The sequence below is a fragment of the Gavialis gangeticus genome, unplaced genomic scaffold (assembly GCF_001723915.1).
Source record: "Gavialis gangeticus isolate Ggan-Ray unplaced genomic scaffold, GavGan_comp1, whole genome shotgun sequence".
Lineage (NCBI taxonomy): Eukaryota > Metazoa > Chordata > Crocodylia > Gavialidae > Gavialis > Gavialis gangeticus.
Genome location: NW_017729004.1, coordinates 49161205 through 49186792, shown reverse-complemented (window position 1 = coordinate 49186792; position 25588 = coordinate 49161205). Strand labels below are relative to the sequence as shown.

Below are 25588 nucleotides of genomic sequence, written 5' to 3'. Positions count from 1 at the left end.
GGGAGGGAGCGGCACGCGGGGCGGACTGCAGCTGTGGGGTGGAGCCAGAGGTGGTGCTATGCGGGGCTCTTCTTGCTGGGGGCTGTGCTCAGAGCAGGCTCCAGCAATGCTGGGAAGAGGCTGCAGCCACCCCAAATTTCGCCGCAGCTCTACTCCCAGCCGCACACCGCCACCCAGAGCAACCCTAGCTAAATGCCTCACCTCCACCCAAGCACCGGGAAAAGCCAGGGCTGTGCCAGGCAGTAGTGCAGGGATGGGAGTGGAGCTGAGATGAAATCTGGGGTGGCTGCATCCTCCTCCCAGTGCCGTTGGAGCCTGCTCCAAGCCCAGCCCCCAGCAAGAAAAGCCCTGCGCAGTGGCAGCTCCACACTACAGCTGCAGCCCACCCCATGCCATGCTGCACAGATCCAGGGACACATGCCCCCCTCCCCACCACCCACCTGGGGTACAAGCAGTGGCAGGAGCTGCCCCCACCTCACAAGCTGCACCTCCCTCCCATGCCTTCCCCGCCGGGGCAGCCCCTGCCCCCCTCCTTCAACCCCGGGGGGGCCTTGATCTCTCCCCCCCCCCACACTCCTTCCTTCCCCTCCTCACTTCCAATTTACCAGTTTTGGGCATTGATCGGACAAATTATTGGCCCGATATCCAATACAGACAATTGTCTTTATATCGGTACCGATCCGACATCCGAGCAACGTATCAGTGCACCTCTAAGACATACCCTAACATTTTACTAACTTTTCATAAGAGTCCATCACTGAGCAAAAGTACAATGTTAGGCAGATATCCCAGGCGTGGGAAAAGTAGCTGACAATGTGGTTATATTGCTTGAACAGCAGTTAGTAACATGTCAGCCTCTAAAAAGCTTTAAAAAAAAAGTGTAGTATTCCTTTTAAAAAGCTCTCAAATTGCATGACCTCAAAAGAAACAAATCTGAAACTACTCTGACTGACAGTTTTTATAGAATGGAATATGACACCAGGCCGGAGTTGAGACTTATTTAAATCTTATATTACTGAAAGAAAATCCACCTATAACAATGAAGCAGAAAGAAAAAAAATCCTTATCTGATAATAATGAAAGAGTTATACACATAGTGTATTGCACAGATGTTGAGAATTCCCTAAAAGAATGAAATATTCCTCAGAAGACAACAGGGCATTTAGAGGAGAAATTCAGCTTACAAGGTTGTTCCTCTTGATGACTTGACTCTGCAGGACTCTCAGAAATACTAGCAGTTTCTTCGGTTGTTTTGCCTCTTATCCATGTTGCCAAAGAGTATGATTCTGAATTATCAGAGCAAACCATTTCCAAAATGTCGCATAATGTATGTGAGAGGAGGTTCTTCTGTTCTTCTTCTGAAAGATCAGAACTTCAATCAGCCAAACTGCTGTTAATCACCATCTTAAGCATGCTATTAGTGCTAAGTGTACACACCTACTTATTAGTTGGTGAGGCCAAATTGGAAGGAAGAATTATAAAACCAGCCTCTGAATGATATGACTCAAGGTGATTACAATCCATCTCAATTATATTTATTAAAAAATGAACTACTCCAAGATGAACAATTCAATCAGTGATATACATCAATATAAGCAAATTCTGCAAACCAGTACTGATGTACCAAAATTGCAGTTTACAGCCACGTGCACGTGCATCCTGCAGAACTATAGCATAGTCAGTTAAAAAAGTTAATCTCTTTGAAATGCAAGCTGCAATGCAAGATACAATAATAATGATCATAATAAACAAACAAAAACTACTTACCTTGACACTCTCTCCAAGTAGACTTCTCACTAGCAAAAAGTCTCTTCAAAAGGAATGCCTTTGTAATTAAAAGGAATAACTGTTAGACTACAAGAACATATGACATTTTAACACTTCAGTTCTACACTGCACATTGTTTACATTAAAGAGCATCAGACCTCTGTCAGATTATTTGCAATCAAACTATGAAAGCTTCCCAGAGTATCCTCTGCTCTCTAATTTTATCATTCAATCTAATTAGAACCTAGTGTGCATACTTAAGGTATTATTAACATTAACTGAGCATACCAGAACACATGTGTATTTCTAACTCTGGGCAACTCTTGTGCTCAGGATACATCTCCTTCACTCAGTTCTCTATGCTAAGCTATTCTCAAGACTGCCCTTTTCCGCCCAGAGATCAAACTAATCATTGTAAGCAGGTAACAAGCTCAGCAATTTGTAAGGTATGATTTTTAAAAGCTCATGCTGCCTCAGGTCTGACAGAAAATTCATCACCTTCTTAGATATCTGCTCTAATTGCCTATGAATGTCCCATTCAAAATCAAATATGGAAGCCTTTAAAGCAGGGGTGTCCAATCTTTTTGAATGTGGGGCTGGATTACGAACTTTTTAATCACACAGTGGGCTGGCAAGCCATATTCAATGACCTCACAGGAAGTGGTATCATATCAGGAAATTATGTCATGTGACCTTTGACACCAATGAAGTTGCAGGAAGTGACAATGAAATGGGTCTAACCAGTTCAAAACTCTCTCTCTATAGCATCCACCTCTGCCACTGTTTGGGACAGGATACTGAGCTAGATGGACCAGGGGGCTGACCAAGCATGGCACTTTGTATGCTGTTATGTTCAGAAGCTCTTATGTTCTTTGGCTGAGCTTCCAAACTATGGCTGAGATTTGCAAAAAGGGGTAGATAGGCATGTTACAAAGTTGTCATAAAAGATTTGGAGCCCTCTAAATCCCATTCATTTTAATGGAAGTTGGTCTTTTGACTCAGCTTTGAAAACCTCAGCCCAAGGTGCCAGCCAAATAAGTCACGCAGCACGTGGGAATCAAGCTTCAGTTGCATGCTGCTCCGGATGGGACAGAGACCCGCCTGGGTTGGCACCAGCCAGCAGAGGCGGTGGCGGAGCTACGTGCCACTCTGGACTGACCAGCGCAGATACGGGGAAAATGCAGCTCAGTCCCTGCTGTTCTGGCTGGGCTCATCCTGTCCCGAACAGCACATGGCTACCCCTCTTCCCACACGCACTGCATCGGCAACATCAAACTGACATGGTGCATGTGGGAATCTTGTCCCTTCCCCAGTCCTTCAGCAGCCATTAGCAAGCTGCTGAGGGAGGGACAAGGGGTGGGAACGAAAGTAAACCGTGTTTACTTTCGTTTCCTGTTGCAGCACTGTGGGTCACAGAAAATGTGGACAAGCCTGCTTTAAAGCATTAACTTGAAAACAAGTTTTGCAACAGTAATTCCCATGTACCACCTATAATGCAAACGTAAAGAAAGATTTACATTCTCTGGCATGAGGTATGGCTGTTAAATTTGTTTGACACTCATAGCTACCCTCTCTTTTTTCTCCTCATCCAGGCTCGCTTATCTAATCTATTCTTCTACAAGAGCTTTTTAACCAACCTTCTCCCTTGAGATATCTATGCCAGTGGCATTTGTTTCACTGTCTCTAAGATTAATCTTTATGTTAGATGCACTTCCCTCCTCCCTCCCACTGAAACTCATTAAATTGATCCCTGAATTTTAAAAACAAATTCAGAAAGGAGATTATATCTATAAAGGTGATCATGAGAATCAACAGGTTCCCGTATATGTGAGAGATACCTGTGCCGACGCTTTCCAATTAGAACGCATTAGAGCACAGTTGATTAATCAAGCCTGCTGGAGTGTTCTAATCAGAATGCTCCAGCAACCTTGCTGTCACATGTATTCAGTGTGCCCGCATTTCAAAATGGTGGCAGGGGTGCTTTAAAGCTCATCTGAGCTTTAGTTAAAGCACCCTAACTGCCATTTTGAAACGTATACATGTGACAGCATGGCTACTAATTAGAACATTCTAGCAGGCTCGATTAATTAAGTCCACTGACGCATTCTAATGACAGGTATTTTTTAAATTCGAGTGGCTCCTGAGAGCCACTGTAATTAACACACACACCACCCACACCCTAGTGCAAACGTATAGATGCCCATCTAATTCCCATCCATCAACTCAGAGACAATGGTGCCAAATGGAGGCCTGCTACAGCTTTCTATGTTGTAACACACTCAACAACCCACTTTGGAGGCCATCTGCTTACAGCTTGCTCTGGCATCTCGCTCAACTCCTACTAATGGTTCAAAATACAACATTACTTCACTCTAGAAACTTGCCACAGCTAGCATGCTAAACCTACTGAGGACAGCTTGCAGCAATAACTGCTGGGAAACAATCCTGATAGCTAAATTTGTAAAACAGCTGCTAAAGGAAGATAGTGGTGGCAGAGGCATTGGTGCAAGCTCTTTGATAGCTCAGACCAAACTTGCAAATGCAAAAGAGAATATTCTTCCCCCATATGGGCCACCTGTGTCCTTTCCTCCCAAAATTGTGGTCTGTAAACCATAAAAGTCTATGGAGAACTACTAAGCCACTTTATAAAGAGCTAGGAGATTGACTCCAGCAGTCATTTATATGATACAATACTATTAGGAAATGTTGTGGGATGTTAATTCAGTGAAAGTAGAGGTGGTCTACAAGATAAAGAGCTGCAGCATGCACATTGAAAATATGAAAACTATCATCAAAGGCGGTCAAGCAGACTGCAATTCATATAAAGTTCAGTATGAGAGCCTCCAGAATGGAAAGGATCAATTTTTACAAATCAGTTATTTTAATTCCCCTCTAATTATTTTACTAATTAAGACTAAGTTTAATATTTCCCCTTTTTTGATAGTAAATATTAGCAGACAAAACATAACTGCCTCTTGTAAATGCTCCAGCAGAAGCACATTTATGCAAAAGAAAAAAACTGAGATTTCTATACATTCTTTCAAGTTATCAATGCACAAATTAATCTTTCACACTTTCCAGATGACACTTCTGCAACGTCTCTCTCTGGTTAGACTGACTGTGCCCCTTCTTCTGCCTGGACTTCTGTTTCTCTGATTTTATCTGATTTTGTAAATTCATTTGGCAGAACCCTCTCTTCTGCATAATATTAGTATTCAGTTATGGTTGTGTAAAAATTAAGGAAAATAACTGTGAAATGTTGTCTATTAATTATAAGCTATTTCTTTAAACAGTGCATATTACCTGAACTGGTGCAATCACTGCACAAGGGCCACCTTCAAATTGTTCTAATGCTGTTGATTCAGATTCACTAAATACAAACCCTGGCAATGAAAAGAGGTCAGGGTTAGTAAAGTACAGAAATCAACAATGCATTTATTGCATACCCCCCATGATAGGAATGTCACTCACCTCCCTCACTTTCAATCATCAAGTTAAATTTGTAGATAAGACAATACCAGTTTAAGAGTTTAAACAAGATTCTGTTGTATGATACTTGAAAATAAAAACGTATGGAGTATAAGAGGAAGGGAGGCAGGTTACTATATACAATGTTACTTATATCAGTAGTATACATTACCAAAAAAAGTTGCAATGTCCTACAACATAATTAAGCACGCTATCATCTTAATCACACTGGACATCTGTAAATCACATTCTGATGTAGTAATAAATAAATTCTATACGAATCCTATTCGAAAATTGGAAAAACCTTATCTTACATTACGTGCAGAAGCAGTTTTTAAGCTCCTATTGATCATCTTCTTCCTATTAGTCTTAACAGAAGCCATCAGTGGACATCTTAGATCAGGGGTGGCAACGTTTTTGGGCTGAGTGCCAAAAAACCCTACAACCTGAACTCAGAAGTTGGTGTGCCGGGACAGCTGGCAGGGCAACTGCAAGGAGCCCAGTCCTTCTTGTGGCACTGGCAACCTTAGCTCTTCCCCACCATACTCCCTGAGGCATGCATGCAGCTGTTGCCAGCAAAGAGTCAGAGTGGGGTTCTGGACCCCAGTGCAGCTGCCTGCAGCCTTATGGCTGCCTGCTGTGAGCAGCTTGGCCTCTGGGCAGGCCTGGTTCAGGGTGCACGGTGGGGAAGGGGTCTGGGGAAGTGCAACCCCGGCCTCTTCTCTGTCACGCACCCCAAGGTGAGTCACTGCTACCATGGAGCTCAGGCTGCTTATAGTAGGTGATGAGCAAGCTACAAACAACTACACTGGGATCCCTAGCCCCAACTTGGTTCCACAGTGGTGGCAAATGCATGTGCTCCTTGGGGCACACAGCTAGAAAGGGGCCAGGATTGTGCTACCTCAGGTCTCTTCTTTGCCATGTGCCCCAACACTTGTGTGCAGCCACCACTGGCCATGGAGCCAGGTGGGGGTTCTGGCCCCATGCACCAGTTGCAGCTTCCTGGCTGCTTATCACATTTGGCCCAGGTCTGGGCAGCAGCTGCCTGCCCCCAGGCTACCTGCAGCAGAGCTTGCAGCCTCCCCACTGCCTGCTGCAAGCAGCCTGTGTTCTGTGGCTGATGGCAGATGCTGAAAGCCCAGGCCGGCAGTGGCATGCCCAGCAAAATGGCCTTGCGTGGCATGCTCTGGCATATGTGCCAAGGATTGACAACCCCCTTTCTTAGATGTAAAGATTTTTGGATGACTGTAGAACTAGACTCTGGAATTCTACCTTCCACAGAATATGTAATGCTAACTGCCTGCAAGGCAGCCACATTCAAAATGGCCCCAAAAAGAACATTTGAAGCTTTTCCTCTTCAAGTTCAACTGGTAGATTGAAGCACCCAAGCCCAATTGGCTACTAAAAAATAACAGTTTAGTACTAAACATACTGTAAGTCAGAATATTATAAAGACCGAAACGTTGTTCTTTTATACCATATGCCTAATGACACTAGTCTAAATTGTTATAATTTACAAGACCCTTCATTACTTGTCAGACTCCTCCTCAATGAGAAAGGAAAGTTATTTTCCTTCGTCTAAGTCAGCAAAATGTAGATGCAACATAATTAAGCATAGATCAATATATAAACAACAGGATGCTAGGTTAAAATAACATAAATCTATACTGATGCAATTTATACACAGAGCCAAGATGCAAGTTACATACAATTCCCTCACCTAATTGGGTCAGGATCTCTATTACTCCATACTACTGCCAAATCTTTCATTAGTATCATTTTGTTCATCTTATGTAAGTGCCCTTATGGTATACAGTATTACCAAAGTTATGAGCTAAAATGGCTCCTTGCCCATATCTACTGGCATTCAAATGTATAGTCTAAGATAGTTTGACAGGGATTTAGTACGGACTAAATTCTCCTTTAACATTGTATGCAATCCTGCACTCTGAACACATTGCTGTGGTACTTTTTTAGTGGCTTTAATGACCAACTGTGCAGTAACATCCAATAATAAAGAAAGCCTGCATTTGTTTCATATTCTTCTAAGCCTGATGAGCTGAAATCTGCATGAGCGAGTTGTGCAGCTGCACATGCTATCCTTTGCCCCGAACCAGCAGTGCAGCATCCACATGGGACTGAGGGTACAACTCATTTGTGCTGCCAATTGACAATGCCTACTAACAGAAGCAGCTACACTACCAGCTGCAAAAAGTACACACAGAGTAAGACAGTATGTTTGAGGTAAGTTTGGCCTTATTGGTCTGACCATATTGTATCTTTCCAGCCTCTTCACATGACTGCCTCTATTTCTGAATGAAATTGATTCTTTTATTATCAAGTCACCCTGCCACCTCTGCCTCTTTACAAGTTTCCCTTGCTGTCTTCTATACAGCGTCAGTCTATCTATTTTTTTCCCCCAACATTAATTCCAGCTGCAGAGAGAATCATGGAGGGAAGGAAAGGGATCACAGACTGTGCCATCCCCATCCACAGGTGGGGGGAGGTCAGGAAGCAGAAGCTGGAAGAGGGAGGGGGACCCAGGAGATCCCAGTGACAGCAGCACAAGAATGATAACAGGAGCAGCACCTGAACAGAGAGTAGAGGGCCAGGTTAAGCCCTCAGTGGTCACATGCAGCTTAATGGCTACCAGCTGGACAGCCCTGTTTTACATCATCACTTAAAAAAATGTACTCATCTGTTCTGGGGGTACACTTTAACTAGAGGTGCACCAATACATCAGTCGGATATTGGATCAGCTCCGATATAAAGAAAATTTAATACATTGGAAACTGGCCATATCAGGCTGATAATTTAGCCAGTAAATGGCCTGTGCACATGCACAGCCACAGCACAACACAGGCAGGGAGGAGCACAGCTCAGCAACCTGAAGAGCTGCCTCCAGCTAGTAAATCTGGTGTAGTGGGAGGGGAAAGGAAAGGGCACTGGGGGGCAGATCAAGGCCCCCGTGGGAAGGGAGGAGGGGGTTGGGAGCTGGGCCAGGGTCAAGTGCTGCTCAGCCAGGGTGGGGGGGGGTGCAGGATGGTGCTGTGGCTCATCCTGGGGTGCGCAGGGGTGTGGGGAAGGGCATGGGGGGCGTGTGCCCCTCCCATAGACCTCCCCCAGCGCAGCCCCACCCCACCGGAAAGAGCTTGGTGCAGTCCCAGCCTGCCCTGAGCAGATCCAGGGGCACACACCCTCCTGAACAAGCAGGCAAGCAATGGCTCAGCAGCTCCCGGCTGAGTGGCGGTAGCAGCTGCCCCCCTTGCCTCTCTAGATGACCCGCTGCACCATCCAGCTCCTGCCCTGCCTCGGCTGGGCAGCGCTTACCCCAGCCCCTCTCCTCCCTCCCCACAGGGACCTTGATCTGCCTGCCCCCATGTCCCTTCTCTTCCGCCTCCAGCTGGTAAGTCTGGTGTGGGGGGGAGGGCGCTCTCCACCTGCAGGGCTGGTATCAGAAATCAGAAGCATTGGCCAACATGCCTCCTTAAAAATCAGTTATTGGTATCAGCCACAAAAATCTCTATTGGTGCAACCCTAATTTTAGCTACAAACACCTCACATTGCTCGCTGATTTTTGTGCTGTGCCAGCTTTTACTTAAACCACTTCCTTTTTTTTAACGCTAACATGTAATTCAGCTGCATGCAAACTCTAGACTAGCAACTGACACAAGATTTGATTGTTTAACATTTTCTGTTGTGCTGTGTGAAGAACAGCCATTTCATCTGGCAGAAGATTTGAGAATTCAGATGTCTGGGTTTTCTCTGATTTGGAATAAAACCCAGTAATTCTAAAATTCTCTGGGAAATAGACTCCAAAGCAATTATTTAAAAAATTTGTAATGGTTTATCTCGTAGTTTTGAAACAAAATTCCAACCAGTGTGCTGATAAGGAGGGAGAAAGTCCTCAAGGAGCTGTCTCCCAAGCTCCAATGACCCTGGCAGGCTGTTAAGTGGAAAGGCAAGTCAACAGAAAACCAAGCAGGTTTTCAGATAGCTCTGGTGTGTTGTCAGTATCTGCCTATAAGACCCTTCTTTCCTTAACAGTTGCCATTCCCAAATCAACAGTAAAGTATCTGAAGTAATGACAGGATTTATATAACAATTAAACAAGTACATGACTAGGAGACCCAACATAGGGTTTCTACCCTTACAAGGAATAAGACAGACTTGGGCTTTACATTACCTTCTCTACATCTACTTCCCATGGTAAAAAGGAAAAAGGCATCTAGTCATGTATGTTGTCTCTCTCAGTATTCATTATTTGAAATAAACATGAGCTAGCAGTAGGTATCAGAGACAACAATCCATTTAAGTAAATAATGGAAGTTTATACGTCAGATATCATTATACTTGGTAAAATGACTGAATGCAAAACAGCTGCTTTCTTTCTAACCTTGAAGTCTATGAAAACAATATGTGCTAGCATTTTCATAGTAATTTGCACACACAAAGTACTGTACCAACATTCATCTTCAACTGCATTCCTGTAGAATAGGCAAATAAATGTTATTTATACTTTGCAGATTGGGAAAATAAAAAAACTGGTCAAGTTGTCCTAACCTGATGTACAGTGAGACAGCAGCACCGTAAGTGACAGAATTGAAAACTTCCTAAATCCCAATTTTACCCTTCCAAAATGCACAGCAACTCACAATACTAATTACTATACAACTGGAAGATACAGGCATGGCAGAGAGTGATGCTTCAATGATGCTTTTGGACTTCACCCTGTACATTTTAATAAATTCACACACAAATAAAAATTTGTCGTCAAATTATATCTTGGAAGATAACATTGAGAAGTGGTGTTTAATCTAATTTAGTAGCGCTCGACCTCTGGCCCATGGGCCAAATGCAGCCCATAGAGCCATCTCATCAGGTCCACAGGGATCCTCATGGACCCAGAAATTTGGTGGAAGGGAAGGGAGGTGGGGTGGGGGAAGCAGTGGCCATTAGTACAGCCACCCTCCCCACTGCCAAATTCTCAAGTCTTGCACTTGCCCCTCCCTGCTTCTGGATTGGGGCTGGGCCAACTCACATCCCACTCCCCCAGCCCAGGGCCACCTCCCACCCCACCCTGCAGGACCAGGTTGGGTCTGGGCCACAGCCAGATCAGGTACCTCTCCCTTGTGTGGTGGGATGAGGCACCATTCATCTGGCCTGCCAGGCAAAAAGGTTGGGCACCACAAGTCTAATTAGTTAATGAAACATATTGCAAAAATAAATGTCAATACTGTTATTTCCTTCTAAACTTTGTAAAACCTTTATGCATTAAAATGGCAGCCCACAACCAGATATTTAAGCTATATTTCAGAAAAGACAGCGGGCCATATGTACCGTTAGTAGGTTACTGAGTAAAGCAGTGTACTGGGCAGGTCAAGCGTATTTATGTAAATAGAAAGTACATCATATTTTAGTAACCCTGCTTACTGCATTGTCATGCTTTTTATTGGGCTCAAACTGAAAAATATGAGTTATATTTCAAAAGACAAGTTAGATTCAGCTCCCAGTGACTTTACCATCTATGTCTGAAAGTCTCTCCCTAAATTTTCACCATAATGATAGCATCCCTTTAACTACTTTCCTGTCTCCTAACTTCACCTGTCAATTCAGATAAACTTGTTCTACCAGCTTTGTTATTTTTACCCAGTGAGCATCTGGGTCTGAAATGACAATTCCAGTACAGGCGCACTGATACACCAGTGCCTTATTTCATTGGCCCCAATAAAAGGAGAATTAACATCATTTGATACTGGCTTTTTTGGCCGGTGTAGCTGATAATGTCTCCCCTCACACCCCTCCCCACCCCGCCAAAAGTGTATCCAGAAGGGGTACACTCCTTAAAAAGGTTGCAAACCCCTGAACTACAACATTAAGCAGGCGCAGCATCTGTGGCAGGCTGGGGCCTAAGTTTCTCCCCAGTCTGACCAAACCATTTGCAAACTAGATTCTTCTCAGTGTAACAGTGTAAAGATAAGCAGAAAGCACAAGGACACCCCCCCACCCCACCCCCCGGCTGTGGAGCGCAACACCAGAAGACCCACGCACGTGTGCATCTACCTGCTATCAGAGACGGCAATCTGAAAAGTAACTTTCCTTCATTACTCTTCTAATCCCCTTCTCCAGCTTGAGAGAGAGGAGATTGCCAGGGGCTGCCAGGTGCTGGAAGGACCTCTCCTTTGGGACATGACTGCATCACTTTTTTCATGGGTCACAAACAGCTTCAGCCAAGGTCAAGGGTGCAGGCGCATGGGGCTCATCTCTGCTTCACAGATCTGATGCAGCTCCCACTGCCATGGTGCCTTGTCTGTGCAGTTTGTCAGGGCCCCTTCTTGGGGGGGCAGGAAGAAGGCTGGTAAAGGCAGGCGGGAGGAAATGGGGCTGGGGGAGGTCGTGCAGGGGGAAGAAGGCGCCTGGGCCTGGCGGAGAGCGAGAGACCCTCCCCAAGACGCTTGCGCGGGAGGGGCGGGGCGGGGAGGGGCCGAGCGGTACCTTGCGCCCAGCGGCAGAAGATGGTGTCGGCGAGGCCGCGGGGCCCCGCGCTCTTGCCCCACACCAGGTGCACAAGCTCCGCGCTCAGCTCAGCCATGGCACGAAAGCGGCACTCGGCCCGGGCGGCTCCTGGCGATGGGACTAGATGTGGCGGCCGACCCGCCTTCCCTGGACATGGGCGAGAGCCGGGGCGGGGCCGCAGCTACCGGCCGGTCAGACTCGCGGAAACCCGTCGCTCCCCGACGGCTACTTCCTCTTCCGGGACGCGGGTGGCGGAAGCGGAAGGGGAATTGGGTAGCGCCGCGCGCCCCGCCGGCTCGCCCTCCTGCGGCACCGCGCGCGTGCGCTGGGCTGCAGTTGGCTGGGGGCGGGGCGCGGGGAGCAAGGCGGAGGCGGAGGCTAGGACCAGAGGAGGCCCGCGGGGGCTGAAGCGGCGGGGTCGGCGGTGGCCTAGAGCAGGTGCAGCGGGTGGACGGGAGGTTGCGGGCCCGGCCCTCCCTCCATCCCCGCTGCTGGTGCCGAGTACGAAGTGTACGGACGAAGGGGTTTGTTCAGCGCCCCCCCTCCCACCCGAGGCTTTGCTTTGACATTTCAACCTTGACCCAAGCGTAAAGCCTCATTGATGTAGGGTTTTCGGTCGTAGCCGTCTTGGCCTAAGGACACGACTGCTCCGTCGTGATGATAAAAAAGATTGCTTGTCCCCAGAGCACCTTGCAAGGCTCATTGATTGCAGCAGGCTTTGCGTCGAGCCTGTAGTCTTGACCCAGGAAGGTATTTAGTTGCCTTGAGTTTTATTCCAGGGTGTAACCCCCTTGTATAGGAGTTGGGCACCTCTATACCTTTGCTTTTCTGGATTGGACTCAAGTCTCCAACCCTATCTTGGAAATAACAAGGGCTGAGCGAGGACTGGGCCTTGTCATACACCTTTAGCTAGAAAAGTACTGCTCCAAAGAACCTGAATAATGGCTTTAATTTAGGATCATCCTCTGACCTAGAGAAACATTTATCCTAGCTGCCCAGCTAGACTTCTGCACAAGAGTCATCTCATGCATGCTTCAGGGACTGGTGCTGGAACAGCAAGTTTGTGCTGTCTGTGGTGCTCCCCATGCACAATCCCCACGGTCTGAAGCATGTTTGAAGGTGCATCTTGTATACCTGCACAACACTTAACAGTAAAGGGAGGGGAAATAATAATTTCAGACCTGCACGTACCAGAAAGCTAATTTCAAAAGATGGAGAACCTTAACACCTAATAATCCTCTCTATACACTCTTTCTACTGTATAAACTGATTCAAGAATTTCACAAGACTTTAGGTCAGTAACTGATAGAGTTAGAGCCCATTCGGCTGTTAGCAACATGTTTTGTTCTTCTTTGAGTTATTCATACAAGCTGTCAAAAATATTTGAAAAAAATATTCATTTGTTTGGAAGCACCCATTTTGTTCTCTTAGTTGAAGAATGAAAAGCAAAAAACCTGCATGATTTTATTTAAGCTAGTAACTGTGGGTATCTCATCTGAACTGCTTATTTTCAGTCATCTAAATTTAACAATGTGTAAATCATGTCTGATTAAATATAAACAGTTTTAAACTAGCTTCAACTATGTATGCATACTTCGAATGGTGAAAATTTACATTAGTACAGGAAATAGTTCAGGAAAGTTTACGGTCTATGTTATGCAGGAATAAGTGAGGGTAATAGTTCCTTCTGTCCTTCCCATTTATTAAATCATTCACAGCTCTGGTACATTATCATCACTGCTAGCAAAATTGCCCATAAAATATCTTTTCAAAAATGTTAAAACTAAAATAGACTTCTGTTCTATGGTCTTGACTATGTAGTTGCAGTGCTGGGTCCCTTGGGGGTGGGGCTGTTCCTGTCCATCCAGATATGCTCTAAACCCAGACGTTTGCTCCAAGCTCGTCTTCTTTGGCAACTACCAGACCCAATGGAGACCCAGGGGTTGGGAGTGGGTCTAGAAGAGCCTTGCTGATGACATTTCCTTTTTTGGACATTCCTGCAGACTGAGGCGTGTGAGGTATGCTCAGCCCCAGCCCCCCAGAACTAGCTGCAGCAGCAGTCTAGACAAGCCTTCAGTGTTCTGTGCCTGGAACTAGCTCGGGAACTTCAGTGACAGTTCTGCTTAGGAGAACAGGCAAAATTGGGCTGTCAGTCTGTACTTCTCCGAAGTGTACATCCTGTGGTACTTCTGAATGTTTTGTATGGATAGTCTTAAGTGATTTTTTTCTAGTTCTGACTTACCACAGAGATGTAGTTAGGTATGTTAATCTGAAGTCAAGTGGAAGGCAGGGTAGATTTGCACCAGGTACCAGCAAAAGCAGTGAATTTATAGAATTTTAAACTCAGTGTAGTACTGTAGATGGATCAGCAGGTGGCATAGCCACATCATTTTCTGCTACAGTAACTCCAGAGGTTTCAAATATTATACAATTTAGGGCAGGGCTGCCCAGTTTCAAAGTGGTCGGGGGTCACAGGGCTGCATGCTGCAGGGGCTACACAGACTCCCCAGGACCACTGCCACTTGCAGCCCCTGTGGTACATGAGCAGAATGAGTACTTCCAGCTGTCATTCCATACCCCTGCACTCCTACTGCTGCCATGCAAGCAGGACAAGTCACCCCACAGGCACAGCTATATAGGCAATAAATTCACTGGACCTCCTGCTGTGCTGCCCTGTGCTGGAGACCTCTGCTGCTGCAGTGGTAGGAGCAATGGGGATAGAGGCATTGTGAAGCCCCTGGTCCTTATTTTAACCCCCGCCAGTTGGACAGCCAAGTACAGACAGATGTAACATGTGAAGTGCTTGAGTGCCTTTAAAGCTGTACAAAAAGTGAGTGTACAGATATGCACATCTGATGAAGTACTTCAGAAAGGGCCATACTGCTTCAAAACTGAACCTGGAAAACAACAGGAACAACTTTGAAATGACTCTTTCCTTCTACTCTGATGCTGGTAGCTTTGTAGGCAAACTCTGCATGTGTCATCAGGGCACCAGGTTGGAGTTCTTAAAGACCTTAGTGTTGTGGAGCTTGGTGGGCTGATCTGTGCTCGCGTGGGTAAACCATGGTAGATGGTCCACAACTCCTCATGATATAGTGAAGAAGTGGTTCATACAGTCAATAGGCTCCAAGTTGCAGTGGGCAGGGCACAGGATGGTGATGTGGATGCTATTGATGGCCCTGATGCAGCTGGCAAAACTCATGCAGACAAATCTGTTGATAACTTCCTGCAAGTTGGCAAGATAGGGGAAGTGTTGGAGGTAGCTGGCTTCTGGACTGTAGTGGTTCTGCCCTTCTCCATAGTGAGGGGTGCCCAGTTGCTAATGTTTTGACACTAAAGCAACAGGACCAACTCAGTGAAGCTTCTGCTTGAAGCTGGCATGGCTTAATATAGAGTATTGCTATCAGTGCTCATTTCCCACATCCACAGGACTATATGCTCCCACTACTCACTGTTCAGTTTTGTGGTTAAGAAGTACTGGTACATGGTCCCAGAGACCATTCTCCATTATATGCTGTATGGCAACATCTTCAGGCCTACTTCTGTTGGTGAGAGCAGGTAGAACATCTCAAGAAAGCACCTTTCCACTGCCTTGGTCATGATGCCCAGCACTGCTATGCTGTTGCCTGTCAGACAAGGTGGAAGAAGCCACAAAGCTTACCCAGGTAGGCCATGGCACTTTTCCTTGGGTAGAAGGAACAGCATGTGTCCATTCCAGACTTCCCAGGGTGATAGTGCTCCTGTAACTGACAAGGTCCTGGAGGTAAAACTAACCAGGTCTGGAGTGGCAACATGCATCAGTGTAGGGACACGGCTGGGTGCCTAGGGCAAAACAGAAGTGGCAACTTGTGGTATGTGAACACAAACATGCAGTTGTGTTTTCCCCCTTCCCCTCCCCCCCAAAAAAGTGATGCTTGGGATGGCTGCCCATGTGGCTCCCCACTAGTTACACCACTGGCATAGAGCACAAAGCAAAACCAGAGCAGTGGTAGGTGGCAAAGAGCCAAAAAGCTCCCTCTCCTCTATTCAACAGTCCTCAGGAACCTCCCAAGCCTCAGACTCAAAAGGCTGGGATCTTTGCTCTCCAACCTCCAAGCTGCAGAGTTCCACAATAACATGGACCACTTTGAGCGCTTCAGCTGGGAGGGGCCTGTATGTGTGCACAAGCTTGGATATTAAAAGGAACTTTCTGACTGTGAGGGTGGTCAAGCATTGGAACAAGTTAATGAGAGAAGCTGTGGAATTGCCATTTCTGAAAAATTTTAAGAGCAGATTAGACAGACACTTGGCTGAGTAGTTTGCTCCTCCTAATTCCTGTCTTATTTTCTTAGTAAAATATGACACTTGGTTGAGTGTAGTCAGGAATGATCCTGTCTTAAGCAGGGGGCTGGACTGTGAGGTCACTTCCAGCCCTACTTTCCTATGATCCTAAAACATGCCCTATTGTTATGAATATGCACATTCAGTCACAAAATGCTTCACCGGCTCTGCAGAGTTGAATATCATTGATATTAATATTATACATTCTTTGAACATGGTTACTGAAAACTATATCTTTAGGATTGAACACAATACTAACACTGGAAGCGGGGACAATAATGAGAAACAACCCAAGATAACTCAGAATGATTTGACCCATCTAAATGGGTCTAGCTAAATAGCTAGAGTCAAATAGAGTTCAATATAGACCAATATAAAATAATTAGTCTGGGAACAAGGTGCTGATCCAGGGAATGTTCCCCAAATGGAACAATCTACTAGTGCTTTGGTCCAGGAAAGCACCCCATGGATAATTGTGGAAACACTGATGAAACAGGGCAGTTCAAAGCCTCATGACAATAGAGGCAAATAGTGCAATAGCTAGTATTAACAGCAGCAGAGAATACAAACTGGAAGAGGTAGAACTGTAGCTGTCATCTGAAAGTGTAAACTCTCAAACTCCAATTCATGTTTGCACATATCTGGAAGAATCTGGTTTGGAATATGTCTTTATTTGTAACTGGGTTGGGGGAAGAGAGGTCAAACAGGAATTGGGGAGAGGAAAATATGAAAAGGGACTGAGTGTTTTAATTTTTCCAGCTTGAAAATTGATTGGTACCTCTTAATTTCAGTGGGCTACACTTAATTCTAGTACATTAGCCAATTTATATAGTGTCCTTTTGTATTATTATCAACTTTGAATTACTTTGAACAAACAGAACATTCATGCACATAATAAATCTGAACTCTGCTCTGAGTAAAAGATGTGACTCAGGCTGCGAACAGGATTATACCATTTTGTTACTCTACCATTTCTTGGATATATTTAGATTCATATGCAGATTTAGCATTTTTAAGAAAGGATGCATCTTTTTATGGTTAATCACCTCTCTCTTTTTGATGGTAATAAAAACTGTTTTTCCACCTACTCGTCTTTACTAAAAGTATAGGAGCTGCTATTTCTTATGCTGTGCTGCCATCACGTGGTTCCTTGTCTTGCTCATTTAAAACATATCTGAAGTTTTTAAAATACCTGCTGCAAATTTCCTATTTCCCTTTCCATTGAACATGCACTGTTCTGTGACATTTCACTTTATCTGTTGTTAATTCTTTACATTCTGATTTTTTTTTTTTAGAACACAGAAACAACCAGGGTTTGAAATATGGAGGGGCTCAGGGAGGCACCCCCATAAGAGATGAGAACCCCACCCTAAGAGATGAGAGTCCATGGCCCACCCCGTGCCTTTCTAAGCAATCCAGGTGGCAGTGGCTTCTTCCAGCTGCCACTGCCACAGGCCCCCGCAAGAGTCAGAGTGTAATTTGAACCCTGGAAACAACTGCTTTCCTTCCTTCAAATCTCTGTTCCAAACTTAAGTGTATTCAGCTTGTTTTTCCAATATTCTCTGAAACTTGTTATTCCTGTAGTTACACCTGACAATTAAAAACCAAAATCTTTTAGCAGATGAGATAGGGATGAAAAATATAAGCATTAACAATAAACATGCTATATCTAGTCTGCATTGTATCTAACTCCCTAAGGGCCTAATCCTGAGAAGTTCCCTTGTTATCTAAGAACCCAATCCTGGGCGTGTCTACACCTTCATTAATGTGCAGTGCTTACTGCACATTAAATATAGTAGTTGTATAATTAAGTACTAAATAAATGCACAGTAAGCTGCTGTACTGCATGTGAGCGCCATCACACGCTTTGTGTGACAATGCACAGTAGACTAATCCTACTGCACATTAATGTATTAGCACAGTTTTTGACATGCACGCTAATGCACAGTATAAGTAGTCTACCGTGCATTAAGCATCTCGTGTTTTACATGTCTAAATCCCAGTGAGTCATAGCTCATTTTACATGTCTGAATTGCAGTGCACGATCCATAAATACTCTGCCTAGGCATCTTTTTTTATCAGTAAATTTTTCTAGGCATCTAAGGCTTTGTTACTAGGAATGCCTAGACTAACTCCAATTTGGCTAAGCTAAACATTTTGGCACTTATCTTCCATTGAAATAATTGAGGATTCACAAACTAGATGTCAGTAGGTCAGAGGAGCCTGCCCTGTAGGGCTGTGAAGGCTTTGGACAGAGCTTCGGATCCGGAGAAGCTTCGGACACTTCGGGGGCAGAGCAGCACATCTGGGTGGAAGTGCTGCCTCCTTAGGTTTCCCGCAGTGGTTCGGAGATCTGGCCATAGGGTATACTGGGGAAACAATAAAATATCTATAACTTTGTTGTTTTTTGTCTGATTTGGATGAAATGTTCAGAGATGGTAGACTCTGCAGAGAGAATGAAGTCTACCAAGTTTCAAGAATAGCAGTGCAGGGGTTTGGGGGGAACAGCACCCCAAATTCTTGAAAGCAAAACTCATGCCACATCTAAGTGTTACAACATGGCGGGGTGAAAACTGCAGGTGTGGTGGCTCTTACTGAGGCTACAAAGCCTGCCAAGTTTCAAGAAGATCAGTGCAGGGGTTTGGGGGGAAACTTCCCCTCAAGCTTTGGACAAGCAAAACTGGTGCCATGGGGACTGTGTCTGTCTTGGGGTGGGGAGAGGAGACACTAGGGTAGGCCTGGCTGCTAAGCTACTGTGTTCCCAGTTACCAATCAATCAATCATGATTCACTCAGGGACCAGGGACTCAGGGACCAGGTCAATCCACAGGACCTATCTACTACATAATGACTTAATGAGCATCAATTAGCACCTACAAAATCAGGCTAAGGAGAGGAAAGAATCAATACAGACAATCAACTGCCCCAAGATAAAGACCGTCTTGGCACGAGTTTTATCCATCAGCAGCTGGGGTGCAGGGCCCCAGAACTCCCCCCGCCCCCCAATCTCCTCCACAGCTGGTAGGTGTCACAGCAGGGGCCACCATCCCTGCAGCTGTCACCCCGCTGCGCCTTAACACACGCAGAGTCACCCATGTCACGAGTTTTGCTTGTCCACAGCTTGAGGGGCAGTTCCCCCCAAACCCCTGCACCTATCTCCTTGAAACTTGGCAGCCTTTGTGGCCTCAGTAAGAGCTACCAGCCCCGCAGTTTGACCCCCCCTGTGATGTGACACAGCCGTGACAGGAGATTTGCTTTCAAGCATTTAGGGTACAGTTCCCCCCAAACCCCTGCACCAAACTTCTTGAAACTTGCAGGCTTTGTGGCCTCAGTAGGAGCTACCATCCCTGCAATTTTCACTTCCTTGTCATGTGACACACAGCCATGACATGAGTTTGGCTTTCAAGGATTTGGGGTACAGCTCCCAAGCCCCTGCACTGATGTTCTTGAAACAAGGCAGGTTTCATGCTCTCAGCACAGGCTACCATCCCTGCAAGTTTCATCCAAATTGGACAAGAAACAACAAAGTTATAGATATTTCATTGATTCCCCATTATAGCCTATAGCTGGATCTCCAAGGCAGCTCCAAAGCTTCGGCCGAATTGAGGTAGAAACCCGGTCCAGAGCTCCAGATCGGATCGCTGCTGACTCACACAGGCCTACTGCTCTGGGAGGCATGCCCCAAGAACACTTAATACATACCAACATTACTGAGTTCAGCTTGAAGCACAGCAGTCACAGCTGCTACTTTCATTCAAAGAGTAGTGGCAATGGTGTCTCGCACCTTTTTTATAATAGACTACTGGTTAGAGTACTTGCCCAGGAAGTGTCCTAGCCTGGGCTCAATGTTCTCTTCAACCTTGGGGCCTTTGAAAGCCACATCTCCCTCCTCCCAGGAGAGTGACCTACCCATTCAGGGACATTTATCTGGGAGGTGCGAAACTGGTTTCTAGTCCTTGTTCTTAGGACTGATTATGAATTTTGTATTAAATATTCATAAATTGTGTTGGGAGAAAGGGCTTACATTTCTCACAAAAATGTGGTACTTTAGGTAGGCGCATAAGTGCAGGAGAGAGAAATGATGTCACGCATGTACCTCTTCCATTGGCTGTTTTAGGTGCCCCCACAGATCAGTGTACTGGCTGCTATGAATCCCAGTTTTAGGCTCCTACCTTTTCCCAGTCCCAGTCACTTTTTAGGGACAGCAGGTGCTGTTCTCCAAGGTGCAGATGCTGGAGCAGTGGTGTGCTGACTGACTTGGAACTATGTCAGCAGAGGGGGCAAGAGGTGCAAGGGCTCCTGTCAAAGCACAAGGGAAAGACCCCCTTGCAACTCCCTACAGAGGAAGGAAGTAGCGCAGCATAGCCAGGGCCTTAGCTAGCAGCTCCGCCATGCCTCTACCATGGGGCAGGTTTGCTGGCTGGGCAATGCAGCCCTGTGGTGTGAACTCCTGGGGGCTCTGCACAGCTTAGCCAGGGCAGGCTGGGTGCAACATGGACAGGGGCTAAGGCCTCTCCTTGGCCTACCTGATCTACAGCCAAGCCCCCACATGTGCTGTGCCCAGCCCGCATGGGCTGAGCAACACGCACTCCCCAGGAGCTCACGCTACTTTTCCCATGGGCAGTGTCCAGCAGGGAGGCTGGTTACTTGCCCGGGATGGAGGTGGGTGGAGCAGGGAAAGTCATGCTGGGTGCTGGGGGCAGACAGTTCCACCTAGTGTGCTGTCCTGGGCGGGAGCCCTAGTGTGGGCTTCTAAGTGTGCCTGAATCCCAGGTGGGCAGCAAGGCATCCTGCTCCTGGAGGGCTGTATTGCTCAGCCAGCAAATCTTCCTCAAGGGAGAGGTGTGGGGGAGTTGCTACCAAAGGCCCTGTCCAAGCTGGGCTGACCCCTTCCCCTGCAGGCGTCACAGGGGGGCTTTCCCTTATGCTTTGACAGGAGCCCTTGCGCCTCCTGCCCCCTCTGGTGATTTAGTCCCAAGTCAGTTAGCACACCGACAGGTACAACTTCTGCTGTAACTTCCATTCCAGCTCCGGCATCTGCACCTTGGAGAACAGCACCCACCATTTCTTCATCTTTGCAGTGTCCAGTGGCAGTGCAGGCTGCCGTGAGCTCGGCTCTGGCCTACTCATGTCCAACACTGGGGAGGCAGGCACATGGGAAGGGGGTCAGAGCCTGAGCTGGGGCCAGGACCGGGTCCAGGCCAATGACATCCAGGGGGACTGGAGGCTCCCACCCCCTCGCCCCATGCTGGGCTGCACCATTTGGCTACACTGCCACAGGCTTTGGGGGGCTGTCCAGGGTGCTGACCAGGGCATTTGCCCAGAGAGCTACATTAAGGTACCTTAAGGTGTGCAAATGTAGACACACTTAAATCACCTTAATGAACCTTAGACTAAGGCGTATTAAGTGTAGGCATGCATAAATTCATGTGTACACAAGCCTAATGGCATCTAACTTGGACTCATAAATTGTGTTCAGGGAGCTGAGTAGCGAAAAGTGAGACATCTTTGTGGGCTGGGCCCAAGTTCCTTGGAAAAGAGATCATGTCGTGGTATTTGTTGTTGAAGTACATTTCCTGCATTTGCTGCTATATTAATAACAACTAGAATAATAATGAAGAAAATGCCACTCTGGTCAGAACACACAGCAGTGTGTGGAATAACATTTGTATCCTGTATCTAGCATTGATAGGGAGCTATTAAGGACTATCCTATTACACTTACCAAACCAAGGTTTCCACAGCTCCCTTTTCCTGTTTATTTCCTATATAGCCTTGGTTACTTAGAGAAAAGAAGCAGAAAATGTCCAACACATCTATACTGACAATAGGTCTAGAAGTTTTATGTGGAACGGTTCTACCTCCTGAACTGGACTAGCAGGAGTATTCCTGACTGACCTTGGGGTGTTATGTAGCTGCACCTTCTCAGGAGAAACCTTAGGGAGGAATTCTGACAAATGCTTCTTTATTTTCCCTTTACTTGTGGGAGCTGTATCTGCGGAGCAATCAATGCCACCTCTTCACAAGATGCAGATTATTCCCCCACTTACATCAGACAAGCTCCAGTGAGTGGTACAAGAGACAGATATCAGGCTGTAAGAAAAATTTGTCCCTCTTTCCCAGCCAGGGAACAGAGAGAAAAGTAGTAACGGTGCACAAACCTGCCTCCCCTCCTGCCCTCAGATGTGCAGTCCAGGCTGATAATGCAGAAAATGGAGGGGGGGGGGGTGTATGCGTGCATGTGCTTGTGTGTGTGTGTGTGTGTGTGTGTAGGATGGGTGGACATAGCTGGTGGGGCTAGTTGTGTGTGTATAGAAAGTTTTATTTATTCTCTTCTTTACTCACCCACGCTACAGCCTTAGGGTCAATGACAGCCTGGGCCACAAGATTATGAAACATCTATTGTCTCATTTTGTGGCATTTTTCTTCTTTTTTATTTTTATTTTTTTTAAAAAAAGAACAGGTAGAGTGGGTCTACTCCACACACTTATTCATTGGCATGCTTAAACTTGTTCCTCTATATGGGCTTCCTCCTGAATGTGAAGCAATGTAACCATGTCTATATGAAACCACACTCAAGCTAATTAGCACTGGCCAGAGTCAGCGCTATTTATTTATACTGCTGCACAGATATGGCTACCCTGCTTCCAGTTTATGAAGTAGTGTGTGGAAAGCTATGCAGTGCACTGGTAGACAGGTGCTGTGGCTGGCAGAGTAAGTCTGTGGTGTAGACATAATTTTTTTTGCAGGACAAATTTTTAAAAGCATTGAGACCTCTTGCTCCTACTGAAGTGCAAAACTGAAGGAACAATACAATCTTGCTTGTGAATATCATTGTTGTCTCACCAGTAGGTTCTCACAAAACAAACTGTTGATTTCCCTGGATGCTGGGATATATTGCCTGTTAGTACAAGTAGTAATCAGCTTTCTCAAGGAAGGGGGAAATAATCCTGAAGGTTGAAGGTATGACTTATAGCTTAGTTTCTATGAAAGTTATTTTAATTGCAAACCAAACAGCTATTCATCCTTGTTTGCATATCTGAAGGCCCATAGTTTACCTTGTACTAAACCATTTAAATTGATGGTGATAGAGCTCCATCATTTTCAGAAACATTGACAAGCATTAATTACTGCAATTGTATAGTATTATTTACAGAACATAGCAGTAGGGATGTGCAGAGCAGGTAATATTTGATTCGACAGCCATGTCAAATATTAAACTGGGTCCCACTTTGATTTGCCGTCCTCTTCAATTCGAAGCGGGACCCGGTTTAATATTTAGCATTTATATCTTTCCAGGGCGGTAAACTAAATATGGTTTATTTGACTCAGTGAAGACCTATGATACTGAAAGAGATAAATCTAATGATTTGTTTTAACAGAGTAAGATAAATCTTTCAAGGCAAATCTTTAGTAATGCTATGTTGTTACTGTGAAAGTCCACTGTAAAATTATACATAGGTGCCCATGGAAAGTACAGTATTTTGCATCTTACCTGCCAGTAGTGTTCATGAGTTGTACAAGTGGATCATTTAGCAAACATCTCTTGATATACGACTCATCTCGTACACTGTTCACCTATTACACTTTTGAAGAAATACATTGTTTACTGAAACTGAGTATTGGATGTCAGCAAAATTGTAGGAATAATGGACCATTTCTATTTTTCATCAAACCTCACTAAGATTGAGGAACCAGAAAAGGTTCGTGAGTAGTAGTTTCTGGCCATAGCATTGAACTCATTGAATTAACTGTCTCTGGGAAATCTGATTTTGCTTGCTAGGAAAAAAATCAGAATACTTAATTTAAAACAAAACAAGACAAGAATTTAGTATAAAAAAGTGTTTAGAATGTATCTTAAATGGGAACAACCAAGGGTCCTGTGAAAAAAAATAGCATGCAATCATGTAATTAAATCATGTCACAATATATCTAGCAGAAGGTTGCAAAGGACTTGACTGACTTCACAGTAGGGCTATGCGAAGCTTCAGCAGCTGATTTGATTTGGAGGCGATTCGGCCCGATGTGGCAGCCAAATCTCCGAATTTGAATTGAATCGGGAGACCCATTAAAAGGTCTGAATCAAATCGCAAGCCTCTGAATCGATCTGGAGAGATTTGGAGATTCAGAAGGCTGCAGCAAACAGAAACTGAGAAGAGGGAGTGGGATGGGGTAATCTTCGATATATGGAAAAAGCTGAGAGGCGGGGAAAGACTGCTCTAATATTAACATCTGTAGCTGGCTAGTGACTGTGATCTTTCTCTAAGTTCCCTTCCAATCACAGTGGTCTGGGGGAGGACAAAGCTGGATCTGGAAGCAGAGGAGCTGAGGGCCATAGCAAAGGAAATTCTGGGGAAGGAGGGAGAATCTGAGCTTGTGCTCCATCCCCCTCAAAGTTCCCCTAGAGGCAGGTCTCCTTCTCTGGAAGGCACTTTGGAGGAGGTTGTGGGGTCAGGTGGCTCAGCTCCAGAAGAAGAGTTGTTGTGCCTCTTCTTGGCAAGAAGGGAGATAAGGCAGGATCCCCACTAGGGCTGTGCAGAGCAGGTAATATTCAATTCGACAGCCATGTCGAATGTTAAACCGGGTCCCACTTTGATTTGCTGTCCGTTTCCAGTCGAAGCGGGTCCACTTTGACTCGAGGTCGAAACTCAGTCGAATATTCAAGCTGCTTCAACTTCCCCATAGGCTATAATGGGAAAGGTCAAAGCAGGCTATAACTTTGGTATTTCCTGTCTGATCTTGATGAAACTTGCAGGAATGGTAGCTCCTGAGGAGCCCACGAAGCCTGCCAACTTTCAACAAGATAGGTTCAGGGGGTTTGGAGAAATAGCACCCCAAATTCCTTAGAGAAAACCTCCTGTGACTTCTGTGTGGAAAGCCACAGGGAGCTCAAAACTGCAGGCTTGCTAGACCCTGAGGAGCCCACAAAGCCTGCCAACTTTTATGGTGATAGCTGCAGGGATTTGGGGGAAACTGCACCTTAGGCTGCTGACAGACAAAACTCACGATACAGATGGAGTGAGGAGGTGGCATTTACTCTGTCTGCACCTGGCACTTGGGGAACGCCAGCAGCGGGAGGTTCACCTTGAGGAACACCAGCTGCTCCACCAAACCAGGACCCAAGTAGGTGCAGTGGGGTGTCACAACATCCGCAGCCATGAGGAACACCCTCTCGCTTGGCACTCTGGTCGGTGGACAGGACAGGTATTCCCGGGCAACTGTGGCCAGATCCGGCCATATCGGGCTGCGGGTTGCCCAGTAGGCCAAAAGTTCACAGTCCAGGGGCTCCACAGGCTTGGCAAGATAGGCAGACACCACGGTGTGAGGGCTGTCTGCCTGATCCTGAGGTCTGGTGGGTCTGGACCCCCAAATGTTTGCCATGGCCTTAGCCCATATTGGCAATGCCTGTGGTGGAGGGGAAGACTGGCTTGTAGATGGTGGGCTGGGTTCAGGCACTGGATCCTCCGTTCCACTTCCCCCCGCCTCCGCCGTTCCGCCTCCATCACTTTCTTAATAAGT

General features: G+C 45.9%; 1 protein-coding gene across 3 annotated transcripts in view; it reads right to left on the bottom strand.

The window, feature by feature from the left end:
* FAM188A (family with sequence similarity 188 member A) overlaps positions 1-11991 on the bottom strand; it is a 71001-nt gene extending 59010 nt beyond the window's left edge. The window contains exons 1-4 of one of the 3 annotated variants that reach the window (XM_019508349.1): positions 11731-11990; positions 5071-5150; positions 1768-1825; positions 1185-1358 (exon numbers count right to left, since the gene is read on the bottom strand). In XM_019508349.1, the coding sequence (XP_019363894.1) occupies positions 1185-1358; positions 1768-1825; positions 5071-5150; positions 11731-11827 (409 nt within the window). In that variant the 5' untranslated portion in view covers positions 11828-11990. Of the gene's footprint in view, positions 1-1184; positions 1359-1767; positions 1826-5070; positions 5151-11730 lie in introns of those variants that run through there. The other 2 variants (XM_019508350.1, XM_019508351.1) reach the window with 2 other exon arrangements.
* Between the last annotated feature and the right edge of the window lie 13597 nt (positions 11992-25588).